This window comes from Gymnoscopelus microlampas (assembly GCF_963454915.1).
Source record: "Gymnoscopelus microlampas genome assembly, chromosome: 3".
NCBI classification, from domain to species: Eukaryota; Metazoa; Chordata; class Actinopteri; order Myctophiformes; family Myctophidae; genus Gymnoscopelus; species Gymnoscopelus microlampas.
The window spans coordinates 59,728,697-59,749,297 of record NC_139940.1 but is presented as its reverse complement, the minus strand read 5'-3'; the positions used below and the strand labels follow the sequence as shown (position 1 = coordinate 59,749,297).

General features: G+C 41.3%; 1 protein-coding gene across 1 annotated transcript in view; it reads right to left on the bottom strand.

Annotated features, from left to right (window-relative positions):
• The window catches only part of tg (thyroglobulin), a gene marked incomplete at its 5' end in the record, with an annotated part of 78,761 nt that extends 61,269 nt beyond the window's left edge, over positions 1 to 17,492 (bottom strand). Inside the window, 11 exons of the mRNA XM_084053243.1 lie at positions 16 to 394; positions 2,568 to 2,767; positions 4,004 to 4,354; positions 5,777 to 5,962; positions 7,080 to 7,223; positions 8,227 to 8,333; positions 9,424 to 9,583; positions 10,193 to 10,387; positions 12,545 to 12,642; positions 14,031 to 14,133; positions 17,414 to 17,492. Of these exons, the coding sequence (XP_083909369.1) occupies positions 16 to 394; positions 2,568 to 2,767; positions 4,004 to 4,354; positions 5,777 to 5,962; positions 7,080 to 7,223; positions 8,227 to 8,333; positions 9,424 to 9,583; positions 10,193 to 10,387; positions 12,545 to 12,642; positions 14,031 to 14,133; positions 17,414 to 17,492 (2,002 nt within the window). The remainder of the gene's footprint in view (positions 1 to 15; positions 395 to 2,567; positions 2,768 to 4,003; positions 4,355 to 5,776; positions 5,963 to 7,079; positions 7,224 to 8,226; positions 8,334 to 9,423; positions 9,584 to 10,192; positions 10,388 to 12,544; positions 12,643 to 14,030; positions 14,134 to 17,413) is intronic.
• Between the last annotated feature and the right edge of the window lie 3,109 nt (positions 17,493 to 20,601).

The window sequence follows — 20,601 nt, the reverse complement described above, 5'->3', positions numbered from 1 at the left end:
AATGTTGTGACTCACAGGTGAGAGCGCCCCCTGCTGTCAGATCGGTCGTCCTGTTGCCCGTCCTGTCCACACAGAAACAGCTGGCCCCCACACACTGCATGGGCAGGAAGCTTCCGTCCTCCGAGCATGCTGGGACATGGAGTTCGGCTCCGGCGGCCATGCTGCTCTTCACCCTCAGGGCCTGTGCTCTCTCTGTCTCGCACCGGGACGGACAGCGGACAGGTCTGTGGCCCGTGGTTCGGGACGTCGCCACCTCCTGGCCAGTGTGTGGGTCCACACACCAGCACTGCGCGCCGTCGCACTGGACTTCCTGGTACTGACCGCCTGGCGTGCAGCTTGGCACAAACATGGCCGCGTTCCCGCCGGAGCACGACCGCAGCACTGGAGTCAATACCTGGAGCGAAGACAATGATTTATTTATTATGTTTTTATTGAACCATAACAATGAGGCAAAATGCATATTCTATTCTATTCTGTGCTATTGTATTGTATTGTATTGTATTCTGTATTTTATGCTTTGCTATTGAATTGTATCGTTTTCTATTCTATTCTATTCTATGATGTGCTATGTGTAGTAGAGTAGCTCAGCCTGAAGCTAAAAATCCTATCTTCCCTCTTGCCCTAGTGGTAGATGTTTGGTTTCCCAAACTCAGGTTGGAATCTCAGGTGTTACACGTAAGTAAGTACATTTGATTTAGCACTTCTCACAGAGAGATCTCATGAAGTCCATCTAGCACAAGAATGGAGCATTTACCAGAGTCGGCAGACATCAATAAATTACTTGAGAAAAGAGCAGCCTCCATGGAGTGTTGGCAAAAGCCAGACTGGATGGTGGTGTTCATTTAAAACATCTAAAATATTTGACATAAAAGTGAACTTAGAGATGGGCCGATAATTACTTGGTAGCGAGGCGTCCAAACTCACGTCCAAGCTCTGTTAGGTCATGGAGGGAAATGGGTGTAAAATAATTAGACTGGCGGCATGGAGGTGGGATGGAGGTGGAGGGTGTAATGCCTGACATAATACTGGCAACCTTATTCACCAAAAAATAGGAAAAAATCATGACAGTCCTTAGCAGAGAAAGGCAGATTTTTTTGGGCGAACAGAGTGGGATTTAAAAGTAGCAACTGCATTTAAAATGTCAAAGCAGTGCAGTTGAAAGCACTAAAATATCAATGACGTTAACGTTGACGTTAATAGATGGCAACTTGGCAGTTAAAATAGACGATCTACAGGCTCACAACGTGTCGATGTACATCGGCTAGTAAGTTGAACAAAGTAAAATATGGCTAATAAGTTTAGGGATAAGGGTTAGGCCGGCGCGCAAGATAGGGCCCATAGGCTCTAATGTAGCCTGACAGCGAGTCGTGGGGTCGAGTCCCGAGCTTGGCGGCCTTTGCTGCGTGTCACTCCCTGTGTCTCTCTCTCCGTTTCCTGTGAACTCTCCACTATACTATGGAAATAAAGGCAGAAAAGCCTAAGAAATATTGTTAAAAATATTATAAAATAGATGGCACCATAATAGATTATATTTAAAAAGTCTAATATTGTCTCACTTCCTACATTCACCTTGCCTACTTGTTGTTAACTAGTTGTACAAACTCTTGTTTTATTGTTTTATTGGATCTTGTTTATTCGATACACTTATTTGTTTTAGCTCTTGCTCATTTGATTTTCCTATTTTGTCTCATCTGTTTAAGAAAGTAGGTAGCTGATATATTGCACTTTTACTTTAGCGCTAGGTATACTCTTGGTTGCTTGTTTTAGAAGAGAATGCACTTAATGCTTCTGGTGATTAGTAGTTTCGTTCCCTACCTACAGTATGTTGAATGGACTTATTGTAATTCGCTTTGGATAAAAGCGTCTGCTAAATGACTGTAATGTAATGTAATGTAATGTAATGTCTATGTTTAGGGCGGCTGCAGCTCAGGAGGTAGAGCAGGTCGTCCAATGATCGGTTGGTCGCCGCTTCGAATCCCGACTCCTCCTGTCCACATGTCAAAGTGTCCTTGGGCAAGACACCGAACCCTACATTGCCTCCGATGAGTCGTTCGGTGATAGCTTACCACCATTGCAGTGTGAATGGAGGAAGTGAGGACGCTGGCGTTGACTGTTCGCCGCTTCACCTCCCAATGTATGAATGAATGAACCATTGTAAAGCGCTTTGAGTGAGTTTGAGTACTCAGTACTTAGGAAAGCGCCAGAAAAATGCAATAGGCTCTATGCACAGCAGCCATATTGGGAATGAATTGGGCCCCTTCCTTACTTCCTTCACAGGTGTTATCAATAATACTAATTAAGGCTCTGTTCCATTCAGTGTAGCTTTCAAGGACCCCCATAACTCTGAGTCAGAGTTACACACCCACCATAAGGGGCCATTTGGGAACCAAAATGGAGTGTTTCTAGTGAGCCAACATGCATGATATCAGCACCCTGACCAGAATGGAACAGAGCCTTCATTAGTATCATTGGTAACACCTGTGAAGGAAGTAAGGAAGAGGCCTAATTTCTTTCCAATATGGCTGCTGTGCATAGAGCCTATTCATTATTATTATTATGTGTGTTACCTGTTCCAGAGAGGCAGAGTGTGTGCTGCTCAGGCCCAGCAGTGTGCGTCTCAGAGCATGGAGGAAGCCCGGGTCTTCTAGAGTCCTGCTGACCAGCCTCACCAGCTGTGTGTTCTTCCCTCTCAGCTCCTTCCTCTCCTCACTCACAGCCGGCTGACCCAACGCTCCTCTGTCTCCCACCGTCCCGCTGAAGTTCAAGTCTACGGCCCAAGGTTCTAATAGTTAGTTAACCCATCAAGACCCGAGGCCGATTCTACAAATGCCTTCTAAATCAGCAGTTCTCACACTTTCAAGCTCACAGCTTGTACATCGGAGCTTGTAGATCTGCTATTTTTGAATAGCCTACGCAAAAATCTAAAATGACACAGATGCTTTCCCGGTTTTAATGGGATATAATTACTATCTAACACCTAGAATTGACAAAACATTGTGATAAAAACGAGGCTTTAAAAATGTCCAACTAAAACGATATTGAGTGTTTTACAAAACTCTTTGGCAATATTTCACACATACAGTATGCCTAACATTTTGGATGGATATGAATTCTGATATGTTGGTGCCAGTTTTAAGCTGTGTTAACTGTTAACCCTTTAAGACCGGGAACACATCTGTGTCATTTTAAGAATTCTTTGGCTATTAAAAAATAGCAGATCTACAAGTTGTAGATCTGCAAAAAAATGTTTTATCGTGAACAATTTTGTGCAAATCTTTGAATATAATATTTATGTTTTAAAGCATTTTTTTTTACTCCGATCTGTGCTTCTAATCTGGGGGTCCCTGGAACAACATATTTTGAGATGGGGGTCCGCAGCCAACATATCATTTTGGGGGTCCTTTACATGGAAAAGTTGAAGCACCACTGATATAGCAACATAATGTTGATTTAGAAAACATTTATACATATATATTTGGCCGTGTACCCCCATCTCAAAATGTTTTTTTTCCAGGGACCCCCCAGAAGCCAAGATTTGAGTTACAAATGTCCGCTTTAAAAATATATATATTCAAAGATTTGCAAAAAAAAATCAAGATTAAAAAAAAAAAAAAGCAGATATGCTATATCATAGCGCTGCACTATTTTTTTTAATGTATGTATTTTGAAAGCGAACATTTTTAACTCTGTTACAACTTCTGGGGGTCTCTGGAACAAAATATTTTTAGATGGGGGTCCACGGCCAAATACATAAAAAAAAATAGTGCGGCACTCGGTGCCGCGCTATTTTTTTTGTGAGCTTTTTTGTGAGCTTTTTTGTTAGCTTTTTTTTGTGAGCTTGCATATCTGCTATATTTTGAATAGCCCAAAGAAATCTAAAAATGACACAGAGATGCGTTCCCGGTCTAAATGGGTTAAGCACAAAAATCTTCAAAAATAGTGAAAATAGCTGATAAAAAAAATAAAAATAACTTATGAACAATAATGAAAACTACACACGAACCTGCAGCGTTCTTCAGGAACTTGCCTCCGAACAGGTTCTCCTGGAGGCGTTGCGGGGAGGAGGAGGAGGACAGGGACAGAGCCTGTAGGGCCAGGCCCACGGAGGGGAACAGGCCGTGGAGGACCTCAGCCAGCCGGGTCAGGAAGGCCTCCTCCTCCTCCTCCTCCTGCTTCATGTGGAGAAGGAGCTCCTTGACGGGCTGGAGGAGCTCAGTGCAGGAGCTGTGAGGGTGAGAGGAGGCTGGGAGGCCAGTGGAGGGAGAGGAGGAGGTGCTGGGTGGTTCCACTGGACCAGAGAACAGCCTGGAGAGAGCAGCACGCCTCTGAGCCGGACACGATGCCGTACCTGCATCTAGATAAAGCATACAGTGGTGGAACAAGTACTCACATGTTTTACTTAAATGAAACAAATCAATACTGCACCGTAGAATTACTCTGTTACACGTAAAAGCCCAGAATTCAAAAATGTACTTGGTAAAATTGGTATCAAAATGTACTTAAAGTACCAAAAGTAAAAGTACTAAAATGTTTGAAAATAGCAGATCTACAAGCTCACAACGCGTCGTGATGCGACATGCTGTGAGCTTGTAGATCTGCCATTTTCAAATAGCCTACTAGGTATACAAAATAGGGCTGAAGTGGTTAATGTATGTTTTATAATATAATAATTTATATCTGCAAAGTAATAGTAACTAAAGTTTTCAAATAATTGTAGTGGAGTAAAAGTACAATATTTGTCTCGGAGATGTAGTGGAGTAGAAGTAAAAGTATAGACAATTGGAAATACTCCAGTAAAGTAAAAGTACCTCAACATTTTACTTAAATACATTATTTGAGTAAATGTACTTGTATGTAAGTTACTTTACACCACTGATAGCATATGACCACAATATAAACACACTCATCAACTCATGATGATGATGATAAATACATTCTCTCTCTCTCTCTCTCTCTCTCTCTCTCTCACACACACACACACACACACACACACACACACACACACACACACACACACACACACACACACACACACACACACACACACACACACACACACACACACACACACACACACACACACACACACACACACACACACACAATAAGAGGTACATATTGCAGTGTTGACTTTATTTAATTTATGGTCATACTAGAGTGTCACATAAAAGTAGTGTAAATGAAAGGGCTCGCAACTCACTTTTAATGTTCCACACTTTATTCCCAACAGCAGCAAATAACAATGTTTTGAGCTTGCAGGCTTGCTACTAAGAAGACCGATAGGTTGACACGTTATTTGTTGCGGAAATAAAGTTTGGAACATTAAAGCTGAATTCCATTCCCCAAAGCTGTGTTATCTTTGTCTTTGAACACAAAACTAGTGAGTGACAGTATGTGAATGGTACTCAATGCAGACCACAGTGAGGTGAATGGAACTCACTGCAGACCACAGTGAGGTGAATGGTACTCACTGGCAGTGAGTATACCATTCACCTCACTGTGGTCTGCAGTGAGTACCATTCACATCACTGTGGTCTGCAGTGAGTATACCATTCACATCACTGTGGTCTGCAGTGAGTCACTGCAGACCACAGTGATGTGAATGGTATACTCACTGCAGACCACAGTGATGTGAATGGTACTCACTGCAGACCACAGTGAGGTGAATGGTATACTCACTGCAGACCACAGTGATGTGAATGGTACTCACTGCAGACCACAGTGAGGTGAATGGTATACTCACTGCAGACCACAGTGAGGTGAATGGTATACTCACTGCAGACCACAGTATCTCCATGCTGCCGTGATCCAGAGAGCTCTGTGCCTGTAGGGTCCACACACCAGCACTGGCCTCCCGTCTGGCACTGTCTGGGAGAATACACCCCACTGGACTCGCACTGTGGAACATAACCGCTGGACACCTGCTCTGCTGCCTGCCTCTGCTGCTCGCACGCCGTAGGACCTAGCAAACAACAAGGAACAATGACTGTAGAATCTAGGAAACGATAAGGAACAAATAATCTAGGAAACAACAAGGAACGACTGTATATACTAATGACTGTAGCAGTAGTTTTCCAATGTTTTCGTGACAAGGACCCCCAAATTGATATATATTTGGTCGCGGACCCCCATCTGAAAAGGTTTTGTGCCAGGGACCCCCAGAAGAGAAGATTTGTGTTAACAATAAAAAAAATATTAAACATTTTCACTTTCAAGATTTATCAAAGATGTACAAGCTCGCAGCACGATATGAAGTGACACGCTGTGAGCTTGTATATCTGCTATTTTTGAATAGCCAACGAATGAATGAAGTGGTTAATATTATTTTGCTGGGAACCCTCTAGAACCCCCCAAGGACCCACTTTGAGAACCAATGCTGTATAGGACCTAGGAAACATCAAGGAAGAAATAATAATGAGGAGGAAAAAGGAAGAATTTTACTGTGGGAAAATGTATGGCTCTGGGAGGGATTTCCTTCACATGTTCCAGTTTAAACCAGTGCTTACTGCTTCCAATAGCCAATTAGAGCAAGAGCTGCCTTATACAATAATAATGTCAAGACTTTATGTCATATTATAACCGGGTCCGGGGACCACCAGGGGTCCAACAGGACCCTTACAGGTCTGTAACTTTGAGAGTGTACAAATGGAACCAAATGGACTCTTACAGGCCTGTTGGTTCCATTTGCACGCACTCAGGGTAAAACAAACATTGAGGGGTCCGAGGCCATCAAAGTGGGGTCCTTGGAATTAACCCATTAAGACCTGGAACGCATCTGTGTCACTTTAGGTTTCTTTGGCTATTCAAAAATAGCAGATATACAAGCTCATACCGCGGCAACGAGTGCCGCGCTACGGGCTTGTATATCTGCTATTTTTGAAAAATCGTGAAAAAATATATTTTCTATTTGCACAAACGTTCAAAATGTTTCAAAAAATAGCTGATCTATACAAGCTCATAGCGCGGCACCGAGTGCTTGTATAGATCTGCTATTTTTGAATAGCCCAAAGCAATCATAAAATGGCACACATGATGCGTTCCTAGTCTTAAAGGGTTAAAACAGTGTAGTAGAGCCTTACATCTGAAGAGTCCGGTCAAGGCCAGTCTGAGCGCCAGCAGTCTCCTCTGTAGGACCCGGTAGATGTTGGTCTGAGAGAAGGACGGACCGGACCTCACTCCTTTAAACGCTGTGTCGTACACCTCTGACAGCAGCAACTCAACACCTACACAATGACAGTGGTGGGAAGAAAGTACTCTAAACTATGTTTTACTTGAGTAAAAGTATCAATATACACATACTCTGTTACAAGTAAAAGTCTGGAATTCAAAAATGTACTTGAATAAAAGTACAAAAGTATTGGTATCAAAATGTACTCAAAGTAAGTAAGTAAGTAAAAGTAGTCATTGTGCAGAATGTCCCATTTCACAAGTTCAAAATCTTTTGAAAATAGCAGATCTACATGCTAACAATGCACGCATTGTGAGCTTGTAGATCGACATTTTTTTCAAATGGCCAAAATATGTATAGGGCTGAAGAGGTTAATGTATGTTTTGTGATAATAATCAAAATCCGCAAAGTAACTAGTAACTGAAGTTTTCAAATAATTGTAGTGGAGTAAAAGTACAAAAATTGCCTCTGAGATGTAGTGGAGTAGGAGAAAAGTATTGGAAATTGGAAATACTCAAAGTACACCTCAAAATTGTACTTATGTAAAGTACTTAAGTAAATGTAGCCTAGTTCCACCACTGACCACCACACAATGTTACACATCACCTACACAATGATACCACTACACAATGTTACACATCATGGAATATATCGAACAACTCTAGAGCTGTATTATAAAACGCTTTATAATGTGTTATCTTCTAAAACATTATGCATATTCATGAGTGCTTATAACTGTAACAATACAGTGATTATAATGTATACTTGACCATATAAGTCATCATTAAATACTTTATAGCGTCGTATAAGCAATACTGTGTATATATATATATATATATATATATATATATATATATATATATATATATATATATATATATATATATATATATATATATATAGTATGCTGTAATACTGTAGGCCTATTTATATTGCATTCTAAGTAAGATTATAATATGTGTTGTTGTGTGTGTGTGTGTGTGTGTGTGTGTGTGTGTGTGTGTGTGTGTGTGTGTGTGTGTGTGTGTGTGTGTGTGTGTGTGTGTGTGTGTGTGTACCTGTATTGACCAGCTCTCTGCCTCTGCTATCAGAACAGTAACAATAGGACGACACGGAAGGGAAAGCTCCCCTGAAATTGCTGAAAGTCTCAAAGGCCTCTGGGAACCTACGCACACAGACACACACAAAACGCGCGTGCACACGCACGCAGACGCATGCACACAGACGCACGTATGCACACGCGCACAGACACAAACACAGAGACAGACGCATTTATTTATCACTTGCTAGTTTTTTTGTTGTTGGTAGTGATTCTCTTAATTCCTTGTTTTTCATGTCCGGGAAATCATTTGTAAAAAGGTTAATCTAGAGCTATAGCTGTAAGTGTCAACTCTGGGTTCAAAGCATATTTGCCATTTAATAGGCTCTATGCACAGCAGCCATATTGGAATGAAATTGGGCCTCTTCTTACTTCCTTCACAGGTGTTACCAATGATACTAATGAAGGCTCTGTTCCATTCTGGTCAGGGTGCTGATATTGTGCATGTTGGCTCACTAGAAACACTCCATTTTGGTTCCCAAATGGCCCCTTATGGTGGGTGTGTAACTCTGAGGGTGTACAAATGGAACCACGGGTCCATTTGGTTCCATTTGTACACTCTCAGAGTTATGGGGGTCCTTGAAAATAAGACAACCACTATGCCACACTAAATGGAACAGAGCCTTAATTAGTATCATTGGTAACACCTGTGAAGGAAGTAAAGAAGGGGCCCAATTCATTCCCAATATGGCTGCTGTGCATAGAGCCTATTGTGTATCTATACAAAGGAGAAAAAGGAAAAACAACGGCAGTGAATGACACTCCTTTCGATTATGGGCCTAATGCCGAGAAGTAGTTGTTTTGGGAGGTCTGAAGCTTAGTTTTTAGTGACATTGAGATGTTGGAGAACCAAGAGGCACAAGCATAGTCAAAATGGCATTTAATGAGTGTTTGCTTTTATTTAGTTCTTCTGGCAAAGGAATAGGGACACCAGGTTTTGTTTTGATCAAACATTCAATGGAAATTGAAACTATTGGAACGTGCATATGCAGATATTTCTGCATGCAGATATTTCAATTTGAGATAGGCTACAGCAAAATCGTTATTTTATCAGCGAAGCCAATGAATGCACCGACAATTTAGATTTTCAATCAATTTTCAATTGAACTTGGATTGTCTAACAAAAATAAGTTGAATGTTATGAATGTGTGTTAACCTGTGGAAGGAGTTTAGCAGGTCCAGTTCCATTCTGTCTGTGGTGTTGATGAACTTGCACTGCACCGGTAGGAAGCTGCCATCCTCTGTGCACTGAGGAGGAGACTGCCCCCTATTGCTGTGGAGGAAACGTCGCGCTCGCACTTCACAGCTTCCAGGACCTGCAGGGTCAAAGTTCAGCCAATCAAAGGCCTTGTGAATCTATCAGTTTGTTTTTACAGATGATTTGTAACACCATTTTGAATAGCGTATTAACTACATCAACTCTGTGTCCTTATATCACGCATGTCAAAGGTGAAACTCGTTATTTTCGCTATGTAACACAGTTGTTCTCAAACCGTTTCATGTCAACCCTCAAATGTGTATATTTGGCCGCAGACCCCCAGCTGAACAATATTTTGTGCCAGGGACCCCCATACAAGATTTGTGTTAAAATATTTCCATTTGTTTATTTTTTTAAAGTTTGGAATATAACAGTTCTACAAGCTCACAACCTTTAACCACTTAAACCCCAGCATCCGTTTTGTGGGTAAACCTTCTGTTGAAAATAGCCAATCGAGGCCTGGACCGCTGGCGTAGCGGTTCAGGCACCTAGGCTCCAAAGCAGCCTGACAGCGCGTCAAGGGTTCGAGTCCCGATCCCGACGACCTTTGCTGCATGTCACTCCTCATCTCTCTCCCCATTTCCTGTCAGACTATCCTATCGTGGGATACAAAGTATAGGTACAAAAAATAAAATAATAAGTAGCATATTATGAGTGTTTATCGTACAGTTTGCAGGCCTGCCGTTCTGTCTGGTTCCGTAGAGCTCCATGCCCTCCAGGTCCACACACCAGCACTGGCCCTTAGCGGGATCACACTGGATGGCTTCGAACTCCCCTGACAGCCGGCATTCTGGGAGCCCTGCGCCGGAGCCAGAGCCCTCAGACAACCCTGTCTGTCTCTGCTGCCTGCAGAAAGACAGACCTGGAAGGTAGAGAGAGAGGCAGTGGTGGGGAAAAAGTACTCACATTGTTTACTTAAGTAAAAGTACTAATATCGGTATCGATACTGCAATGCAGAAATACTCTGTTACAAGGTAAAGCCTGGAATTCAAAATGTACTTAAAGTACACTTGCTACAAAAATGTACTTAAAGTACCAAAAGTAGAAAGTACTCATTATGCAGAATGTCCCGTTTCACAATTGTTAAATTTGGAATTTGGAAAATAGCAGATCTACAAGCTCACAATGTGTCGCATCTCGACGCATTGTGAGCTTGTAGATCGGCTATTTTCAAACGGCCGAAATGTATATAGGGCTGAAATGGTTACTAGTAACTAAAGTTTTCAAATAATTGTAGTCGAGTAAAAGTATAATATTTGCCTTTGAGATGTAGTGGAGTAGAAGTAAAAGTATTGAAAATTGGACTTAAGTACAGTACTTGAGTAAATGTACTTACAGCACTTAGTTACTTTACACCACTGGAGAGAGGTAAAGCAATGGAGTGAATGAGAGACAGGATGAAAACGTAAGAGAATGAGAACATTTATGTATTTACTGTACGCTGTCGCACAATAGAAATCAGTTCTGCAGTCGATTACAAATTAGCTTAAAGGAGTAGTTCCAAAAAATGACTTATTTTCAATCAATTGCACATCCCATGAAGCCTTGAATTTGTATTTGTCACATTCCTAAGCCAATTGAATTGAATTATTGGAATGCAACAAAAACAAAAAATCTCTGTGAATTCAAGGCTTCATGGGGTGTGTAATTGATTGAAAACTAGAAAAAGTGCTCCTCGGAGCACAGGTCTCCTCCAGGTCAGGTAGGCTATTGTGGCCTACTGGTGGCGCTATAATAGGCCAACGTGAAAAGGGTGCCATTTCTTCTTAGGCCTTGCACGACAATCGGACTCTGACTGCATTCATGATTTGAGGCATTTAGTTAAAAACATGTTTTTTCGCTAAATTAGACCTGTTGGTGGCGCTATAACAGTCCAATGTTAAAAGGATGGCATTTGTTCCTCAACATAGTGTGAATGTGCGTGCAAAGTTTGAGCACAATTGGACGGTGAGTTCATGATTTGCGGAATTTTGTTCAAAACAAGCCAATAATGCAAACTTTAGATGTCAATCTTAGCAAATCAGTATGGAATATGAAAAATCAAACACATCCGTCGTGATCACATGACTATAGAGATCATGTGTACCTATTTGAGTGAAATTTGGATAAAATTGGAAGGAGTAGTATAAAATAATGTGTTTTACATAAGTCGGCCTCCTGGTGGCGCTATAAAAGGCAGATGTGAAAAATGCAGGGCAAAGGTTTTTCCTTGACCTCTAGGGAGTGTGCATACAAAGTTTTACACAGATCGGTGCAATTATAGGTAAAAACACATATCGGCCTGTTATAGCGCCACCATGAGGCTGATTTGAAAAATTTCAAATGGTAGTTCTTCCTCAGCCTAATGGGAATGAGCGTGCAAAATTTCACGGAAATTGCATGCTGTGTTCATGATTTGAGGCATTTTGTTCAAAACGGAGCACTCCTGCAAACTTTGGAAGACATTTTTAGCCAATCAGGATGGAATATGAGAAATCTGAAATACCGGCTTCGTTTAATGACTATAGAGATACTGTATACCGATTTGCGTGACTTTTGGACAAATTCTGTAGGAGTACTGTAAAAAAAGGTGTTTTGCCAAAAGCGGCCTCCTGGTGGCGCTATAACAAGCCCATGTGAACATTTTGGGGCAGAAGGTATGAATTGGCATCCAGGGAGTGTGTGTGCACAGTTTCGCCACGATCAAGCCAACGGTGCCAGAGATTAGCTGTCCACAGACGGACGGACAGACGGACAGACGGACAGACAGACGGACGGACGGACGGAGGGTAAAACATACTCTCTCGCCATGCCTTTCGGCCTGGCGGAGACAATAAGTCATTGATTGTGTGAAGTACTTCTTTAAGACAAGATAGGTTAGACCGGCTGTTTTTAATGTTTGTTATTAGGGACTGGGAAACAAGTCTGTATCAATGTTTTTAGATTGCAACACTTATGGATTAGACATTGTATTGGGAGGCTCCCGTCCATTCCCCTCCCTGGCTGTTATTGTGGAGCTCAGTAAGTGGGCAGGGCTTACAGTGTGGAACAGAGTTGTTGGTTCGAGTCCCTGGTATCTCCTGGCCCTGGCTGTTGACACACCAACATGTCACACCTTCACCACTGCACTGCACATGTCTGAAAAAACACATACACATCATTAAAGGAGTAGTTCACCAAAAAAAATACTTATTTTCTATCAATTACACACCCCACGAAGCATTGAATTCATGGAGATTCTTTTGTTTTTGTCGCATTCCTAAGCCAATAATTTGATTAGCGGCAGAAAGATGCTAATGTTTCCGGTTGGAGACTCAAAGGAGACTCTTTGAGTCTCCTACCGGAGAGACTGTCATTCATCAAATTATTATGGGTGCACTAGCCCTCCTGTTTTCGTGCCTAGAGGGGCGGGTTTAACATCTCCGGCGAGAGAATGTGTGTGATCCCATTGGTTCACCGATCTCCCCGTCAACACAACATTGCGAGCGACGCCCACTGCACTCTGGTTGGTTGGGGAAATGAAACACTTCCTATACCGGGTACACCGACGCGCTGGTCCAGGCTTTTTTTTTTTAGCAAAACTAAACAATAAAAGCCTGAAGATCGAGGCTATCAAATTATTGGCTCAGGAATGTGACAAAAAAAAATCTCCATGAATTCAGTGCTTCATGGGGTGAGTAATTGATAGAAAATAAGTAATTATTTGGGTGAACTACTCTTTAAAACCCATTTAAGACCTGAAGCCGATTCTACAAATGCTTTCTACATTTTTCAAAAATGTAAAAAAATATAGCTGATATTTTTGAACAGCCAACGCTAAAGTCTAAAATGACACAGATGCTTTCCCGGTTTTAATGGGTTAATAACACAATGTGTATGTATTGTCCTAGCAAACCAAACACTCAGGCATGGCTATGGATCATTTCAATGCAAATTGTTAACGCATGTGTAATTCACTGATGAAATAAAACTCCCCAAATGTAAAAAAAATAATACAAATAAAATCATCAGAAAGCATAGGCTAATGCAATGCCTTGCATTAGCCCATGCATTAGGCTAATGCATGCAATGCAATGCAATGCAATGCTTCAGCAGTGACTTCTTTGAACCATACATATAACCATATATACCAACCATACATATAACCATACATATATATCCATATAACATAAATATAAACACATTATATTAACACCAATCACAACCCGATGTTAACACACAGCTGATCAACACTTTCATTAAAACCATTATGAGTCTAAACCTAAAGCATAAACAATACATCTGTATATCTACCTTAGACAGACAGACAGACAGACAGACAGACAGACAGACAGACAGACAGACAGACAGACAGACAGACAGACAGACAGACAGACAGACAGACAGACAGACAGACAGACAGACAGACAGACAGACAGACAGACACACACACACACACACACACACACACACACACACACACACACACACACACACACACACACACACACACACACACACACACACACACACACACACACAGGTACCTGAAGCGGCCATCTTCTGTACAGTGAGGGGTGTGGTCCTGTGGTCCAGCTTGTTGCCGTAGCGACTCACAGCCGCTGAGGCTGTCTTCCTCCAGCTGGTACTCTGAAACGTATTGTCTTCATTATTAAGTTTCATTCAGTGCATTGTTTCTAAACGTCTGGTCTGGGGACCACCAGGGGTCCAAATGGACCCCTGGTGGTCCCCAGACCAGACGTTACGGGCCTTTATCTCTGAGGGTCCTTCAGTATATTAACTGCAGAACTTTGCACCAAGACGCATGGTCAACTTGCGCCTTGGGGGTGTGTCCACAACCAATTTGACTATCAAGTGGATGCATTATGTGGGTGCAATAGGCTCTATGCACAGCAGCCATATTGGGAATGAATTGGGCCCCTTCCTTACTTCCTTCACAGGTGTTACCAATAATACTAATTAAGGCTCTGTTCCATTTAGTCTGGCACAGTTGTCTCTTATTTTCAAGGACCCCCATAACTCTGAGAGTGTACAAATGGAACCAAATGGACCCTCACAGGTCCATTTGGTTCCATTTGTACACTCTCAGAGTTACACACCCACCATAAGGGGCCATTTGGGAACCAAAATGGAGTGTTTCTAGTGAGCCAACATGCACAATATCAGCACCCTGACCAGAATGGAACAGAGCCTTCATTAGTATCATTGGTAACACCTGTGAAGGAAGAAGAGGCCCAATATCTTTCCAATATGGCTGCTGTGCATAGAGCCTATTGTGTAGAGTGAAATAAGAGTGTACCACATGTACACTTTACAGGTCTGTTTTATCAAGTGTACAGGTTATAAACCAGGGGTGGGTAACTTTGATGATGGAGAGGGCCACTAAATCTTTACTTTTTTTGTAAATTAATGCCGTACTTCGTCATTCTAGTATGTCACACAAAAGTAGCAAAAATAGCGGATCTACAAGATCAAGATTTTTTTTGTTGCTATTTTGGAATTGGAATCCTGAATTGTTTCTTTCTTCTATTTTGGGGTGAACATCTGGCAAAAGTAGCAGATCTACAAGCTTGTTGGATCAGCTACTTTCGATAGAAAGAGGTTTGGAAAAAGAAGCAAACCTAGTATAAAGCCCTGGGAGAACGGGCAAACAAGTATATGAAGTTTAAATGGTTGAATCAGTATCAACATAAAAAAGCTAGCTTACATCACAACAGTTCATTTCAACCAGGTTTACTCACAAGGTACAAGTCTACCAGTCCTACTTCTATCTTCATTCAAAATAAACACAAATAAAGCAATGGAGTGTGCAGTAGTTAAAATTCAGTGCCTTTTGTTTGTAAATAAATACATTCACTAAACTCATAATGATAAACCAGTAGGCTATGCATCCACTGTTCTGCAACACATAAGCACTCTGTGTCCATTTTAACTGAAGCTCTCCAATTCAAATCACGCATATAATGTTACAGCTAGACATAGGCTAAAGGACAGAAAGACAACCTGTCAGTCAGTCACACAGGAACATCCTGAGTAAGCATACATTTAACTCAGAGAGTATGGACCCTTATGGGCCAATGTTTACACTCTCTGAGTTAAATAGACCCTTCTCACATTTTGATTACTTCAGTAAAAGTATCAATACTGCAATGTAGAAGTAGTCTGTTACAAGTAAAAGTAAAACAAAATGGTATCAAAATGTACTTAAAGTACCAAAAGTAGAAAGTACTCAAATATGCAGAATGTCCCATTTCACAAGTTTTCAAATGTATACAAATCTTTTGAAAATAGCAGATCTACAAGCTCACAATGCATTGTGAGCTTGTAGATCCGCTATTTTTAAATGTATATGTGTGTGTGTACTGGTATTACTATACTTGCGAGGGCCAAATGTCTCCACAAGTGTAGCAGAATTTGAGAAATAGACATTGGACCATTTTCCTGGTTCTCACAGTTAACTTCATGCTGCCACATTAGGTCTTCGCAGACTGTGAGTCCCTTAATATCTTATTGGTCAATCAGTTTTGAACACAGCTGAAACAAATCAGGAATTGAAATGGGTTCAATTCAAAAGAAATGCTGCACCTTCGCAGACACTCGTCAAACAGCAGTATGGCTGTAGGCGAGCAAAAGGCCATAGAGGAGAGTGTGTTAATTTCAAATGTTTGTTGTCCTTTTTTCTTTTCTTTTTTTTTTAGATTAACCCATTCAAACCGGGAACGCATCTGTGTAACCACTTTATCCATATGTTACACTTTGGCTATTTTAAAAAAATCTATCTAAATCTAAAAATATATCTTTTTTTAAAGGGAACATTTGTAACTCAAATCTTTGCATCTGGGTCAAGGAAAATACGTTTTTCAGAAAACTGTTAGGATTTAGAAGACATTTGCAGAATCCCCCAGAAGCAAAGATCTGAGTTACACATATTTGCTTTAAAAATATATTATATTCAAAGAGTTGCACAAATCTTCACACTTTTTCAAAAATAGCAGATCTATAAGCTCGTAGCGCGGCACTCGGAGCTTGTAGATCTGCAATTTTTGAATAGCCAAAGAAATCTAAAAATGACAGATTATAGACCAATTATTTGTTTACTAACATTGAGCCTGGACGCACAGGTGATTGTTTCACGCAATCAATTCCCAACCTGTTTCGGGGTGCACTGGTTTCAGCACACCCCAACCCCCTCTTGTGTGTGTTGGCTAGTGAGACGCGTCCTAACGAGACCTGATATAATGGGTTTCGTTGCGCGCATACTGGCTGCGTGCAGCCAGTATGACGTCGTCTGTTAAGGGGTCTATATCCTGGTCTAAATGAGTTAAAACGGACTTAAAGGACAATTTTGGACTACGTTTTTCTTACCTTTTCTATGACGTTATGATATCTTAGGATGAATGGTACAGTAGAAAAATGTCATAACTCCATCCTGGGTCCGCCACAGCTTAAAACGTGCGCGGATAGGCCTTGCGTTAGATCGCATATTTTAATACCTTTTTTTCTTCTTTTTTTTGTGAGATCTGACGTTCATAGTGACAGAACACTATGCAACCAAAATTAAAAAAAACTAAGTCTCGCTAGACGAGATTGAAATCTCGAGATTTCAATCTCGTCTAGCGAGACTTAGTTTTTTTTGACAGTGTTCTGTCACTATGAACGTCAGATCTCACCCCCCCAAAAAAAAAAAAACTATTAAAATATGCGATCTAACACAAGTCCTATCCGCACACGTTTTAAGCTGTGGTGGACCGGGGATGGAGTTATGACATTTTTCTACTGTACCATTCATCCTAAGATATCATAACGTCATAGAAAAGGTAAGAAAAACTTAGTCCAAAATTCTCCTTTAACGGTGACAGACAGACAGACAGACAGACAGACAGACAGACAGACAGACAGACAGGTATACCTGAAGCCTTGCCGTGTGTCAGGTGGCAGCAGCAGCAGCAGATCAGCAGACAGGGGATGATGAATACCCATGGTGCCATGGTGCAGGCTGGTGACACGACACAGCCTGGAGGACTCTTTATAGCTGTCAATGTGCACTGTCACCATGACTGAGAACACGCACGCACACGCACGCACACACACACACACACACACACACACACACACACACACACACACACACACACACACACACACACACACACACACACACACACACACACACACACACACACACACACACACACACACACACACACTACCCTCCTCCTCCTCCTCCTCATCATCATCATCATTCTCTTCATTTCGGCCAACAGCCTGGTCTGATGCTTGTATACAAACCTACCCAGTGGAGGAAGAATTATTCAAGTAAAAGTCCTCTGTTCAGAATTTTACTTTAAAGTACAAAAGTACATTATTGGCATCAATATGTACTACAGCACCAAAGTAAAAGTATATTCTACTCAAATTTGTCCAAATGAACAAGTTTGACACATTGTAAGCTTTTAGAACAACTATTTTTGAATAGCCAAAGTTTAACATAGGGGTTCATTGGTTAATGTTGGATGTTTTGTAATATAAATCAAAATCTGCAAAGTAACTAGTAACTAAAGTTTCCAAATAATTATATAGTGGAGTAAAACGTACAATATTTGAGATGGAGTAGAAGTATTAAGTATTAAAAAATGGAATTAGACAAGTAAATTAAATGTACGTCAAAACTGCGCTTACAGTAAGTTCAGTACCTGAGTAAATGTACTTAGTTATTTTCCACCACAGAACTTACGTCATCTTCCTCTCATTATTCATTGTGTTGTTCTGAACTTGAACTCCAACCCAGTGGAACTAAGATGTCCTTCAAGATGTCCTGAAACAGGTCCAACTGTTGAAGCCCTCTCAGACGCACTCTGCAGGCCCCAGAAATCACGTGTGAGTGTGTGTGTGTGTGTGTGTGTGTGTGTGTGTGTGTGTGTGTGTGTGTGTGTGTGTGTGTGTGTGTGTGTGTGTGTGTGTGTGTGTGTGTGTGTGTGTGTGTGTGTGTGTGTAAAATAGCAGATCTACAAGCTCACAATGCGTCACATTGTGAGCTTGTAGATCAGCTATTTTCAAATGGCCCAAATGTATATATAGGGCTGAAGTGGTTAATGTATGTTTTGTAATAATAATCAAAATCTACGAAGTTACTAGCTAAAGTTTTCAAATAATTGTAGTGGAGTAAAAGTATAATATTTGCCTCTGAGATGTAGTGGAGTAGAAGTAAGACGCAGTAGACGCAACTTAATATACTAACTGAGGCTGAAGGTTAGGATAAAAATGGCATTCCTAAATGTTGATGTCCTCACAGGTATAGTATTGCAAAATAAATGTGTGTGTGTGTGTGTGTGTGTGTGTGTGTGTGTGTGTGTGTGTGCGTGTGCGTGTGCGTGTGCGTGTGCGTGCGCGTGCGCGCTAGGAGTGGTTGGTCACCGTTCAAGCGAGCTGCTGACAAATCAGATTGGGCAGCCCTTGAACTCGTTCACATTTCCCACATCATGATGACTTTTTGGCATGTCTGAAGGACACACCAAACAGAATCAGAGGTTGTCTGTACAGTATGTCACAAGTATGTATTTACCCTAAGAAGTACACCAAGCTAATCACAATGTTGCTACATCACAAAATAAATTCAACACTGATTTCTCTGCACAAGCATGGTTCTTAGATAGAAATGTTTTTTTTTAGGAATCCATTTTCATATCACTAATATTCCCTCCATAGTCAATTCCAGTGACAGTGATGTTGCTTTAGAAAGACAGGCTAAATACACACCCAACAGTTTTAAACAGTTATTGAACAGGCTTGTAAGACAGATTAAATGTAATTACAAAGAACTTCTACAAACTGTTGAACACATGTGTTCACCACTATTGTTGTTTCAAAAACTCGCCGCATTATGGGGTGATCTCTCTTTTTCTGTCCGGACATCTAGGCTCTGGAACGTCCGACCAGAGGACCTAAAGTCAGTGTTTTTCCTTGATTTAGCTTTGTTTTAACTTGTTCTGTAAATCACTTTGTACGGTTTTGAAAAGCGCTAAATACATTCATTATCATTATCATTACAGTACATATAGTATTGTATAGCTTTAGTTCCAAATATAAGACGATCATCGCTGCTGTCCGGCAGGAACCAGCATTGAGCACCCTTTACGTCTGTGTGTTGGTAAAAAAAATATTGAACCAAAGAAAAGCATTAAAAAGGGCTTCTGACAAAACCAGCTAACTCCATTGGATCCTTTAACTCCAGGCTCCACCACCTTTTGACCTCCAACCTCATTGTGATTGCTTGGAGTTCCATTCAGCTGTTCTTATCAATGATGAACAAAACCTCCTAACTCCACTTTTTTTTCCTGAAAAATGAACATTTTGGAGTTAGCTGGTTTCTGCCGGACAGCAGAGATATACTACTTTTCACCATCACTTCTTGAACCACCACTGGCTCTTTTGCCACTTTCAACCTGGTGTCCCCATTTCATTACAGCCATTTTCTAGTACCCAAAACTCTCAACATTTTCAAACATTTAAAAAACAGCACAATGTGCAATTGTGTATAACACTGTCATATGAACTATAAAATGAATTACTGTAAGTGGATAAGTCGGACCCTACTTTGAGGATTGATACCTCCTAAATGTGTGTATATTGCAGACCTGCCAACCCTTCTGTTCTCACCAGAAGACTCCAGTTATTTGACCCCATCTCCTGGACGTCTCCTGTTCTTCCATTTCTCCTGTTCTTATCCTGTTTTGGGGGATTCCACCCTTTTTGGGTGGATATTGGGAGGTTTGGGTAGACTTCTGTACCAGCTGGTCCATTCCAGGCCAAAGCGGCCGGTGTTTCTTTTTTTCCCCCTTTCTTTCTTGCATATTTAAGTATATGTAATTTGACAGAAATACAGGGCAATACATGCTTAGTGATATAACAAGCAAAACAATAGTAACGTGGCACAGACCTGACTGTGACGCACGTACACACACACACGCACGCACGCACGCACGCACGCACGCACGCACGCACGCACGCACACACACACACACACACACACACACACACACACACACACACACACACACACACACACACACAGATGGGAGGCATAACATGGCAACACAA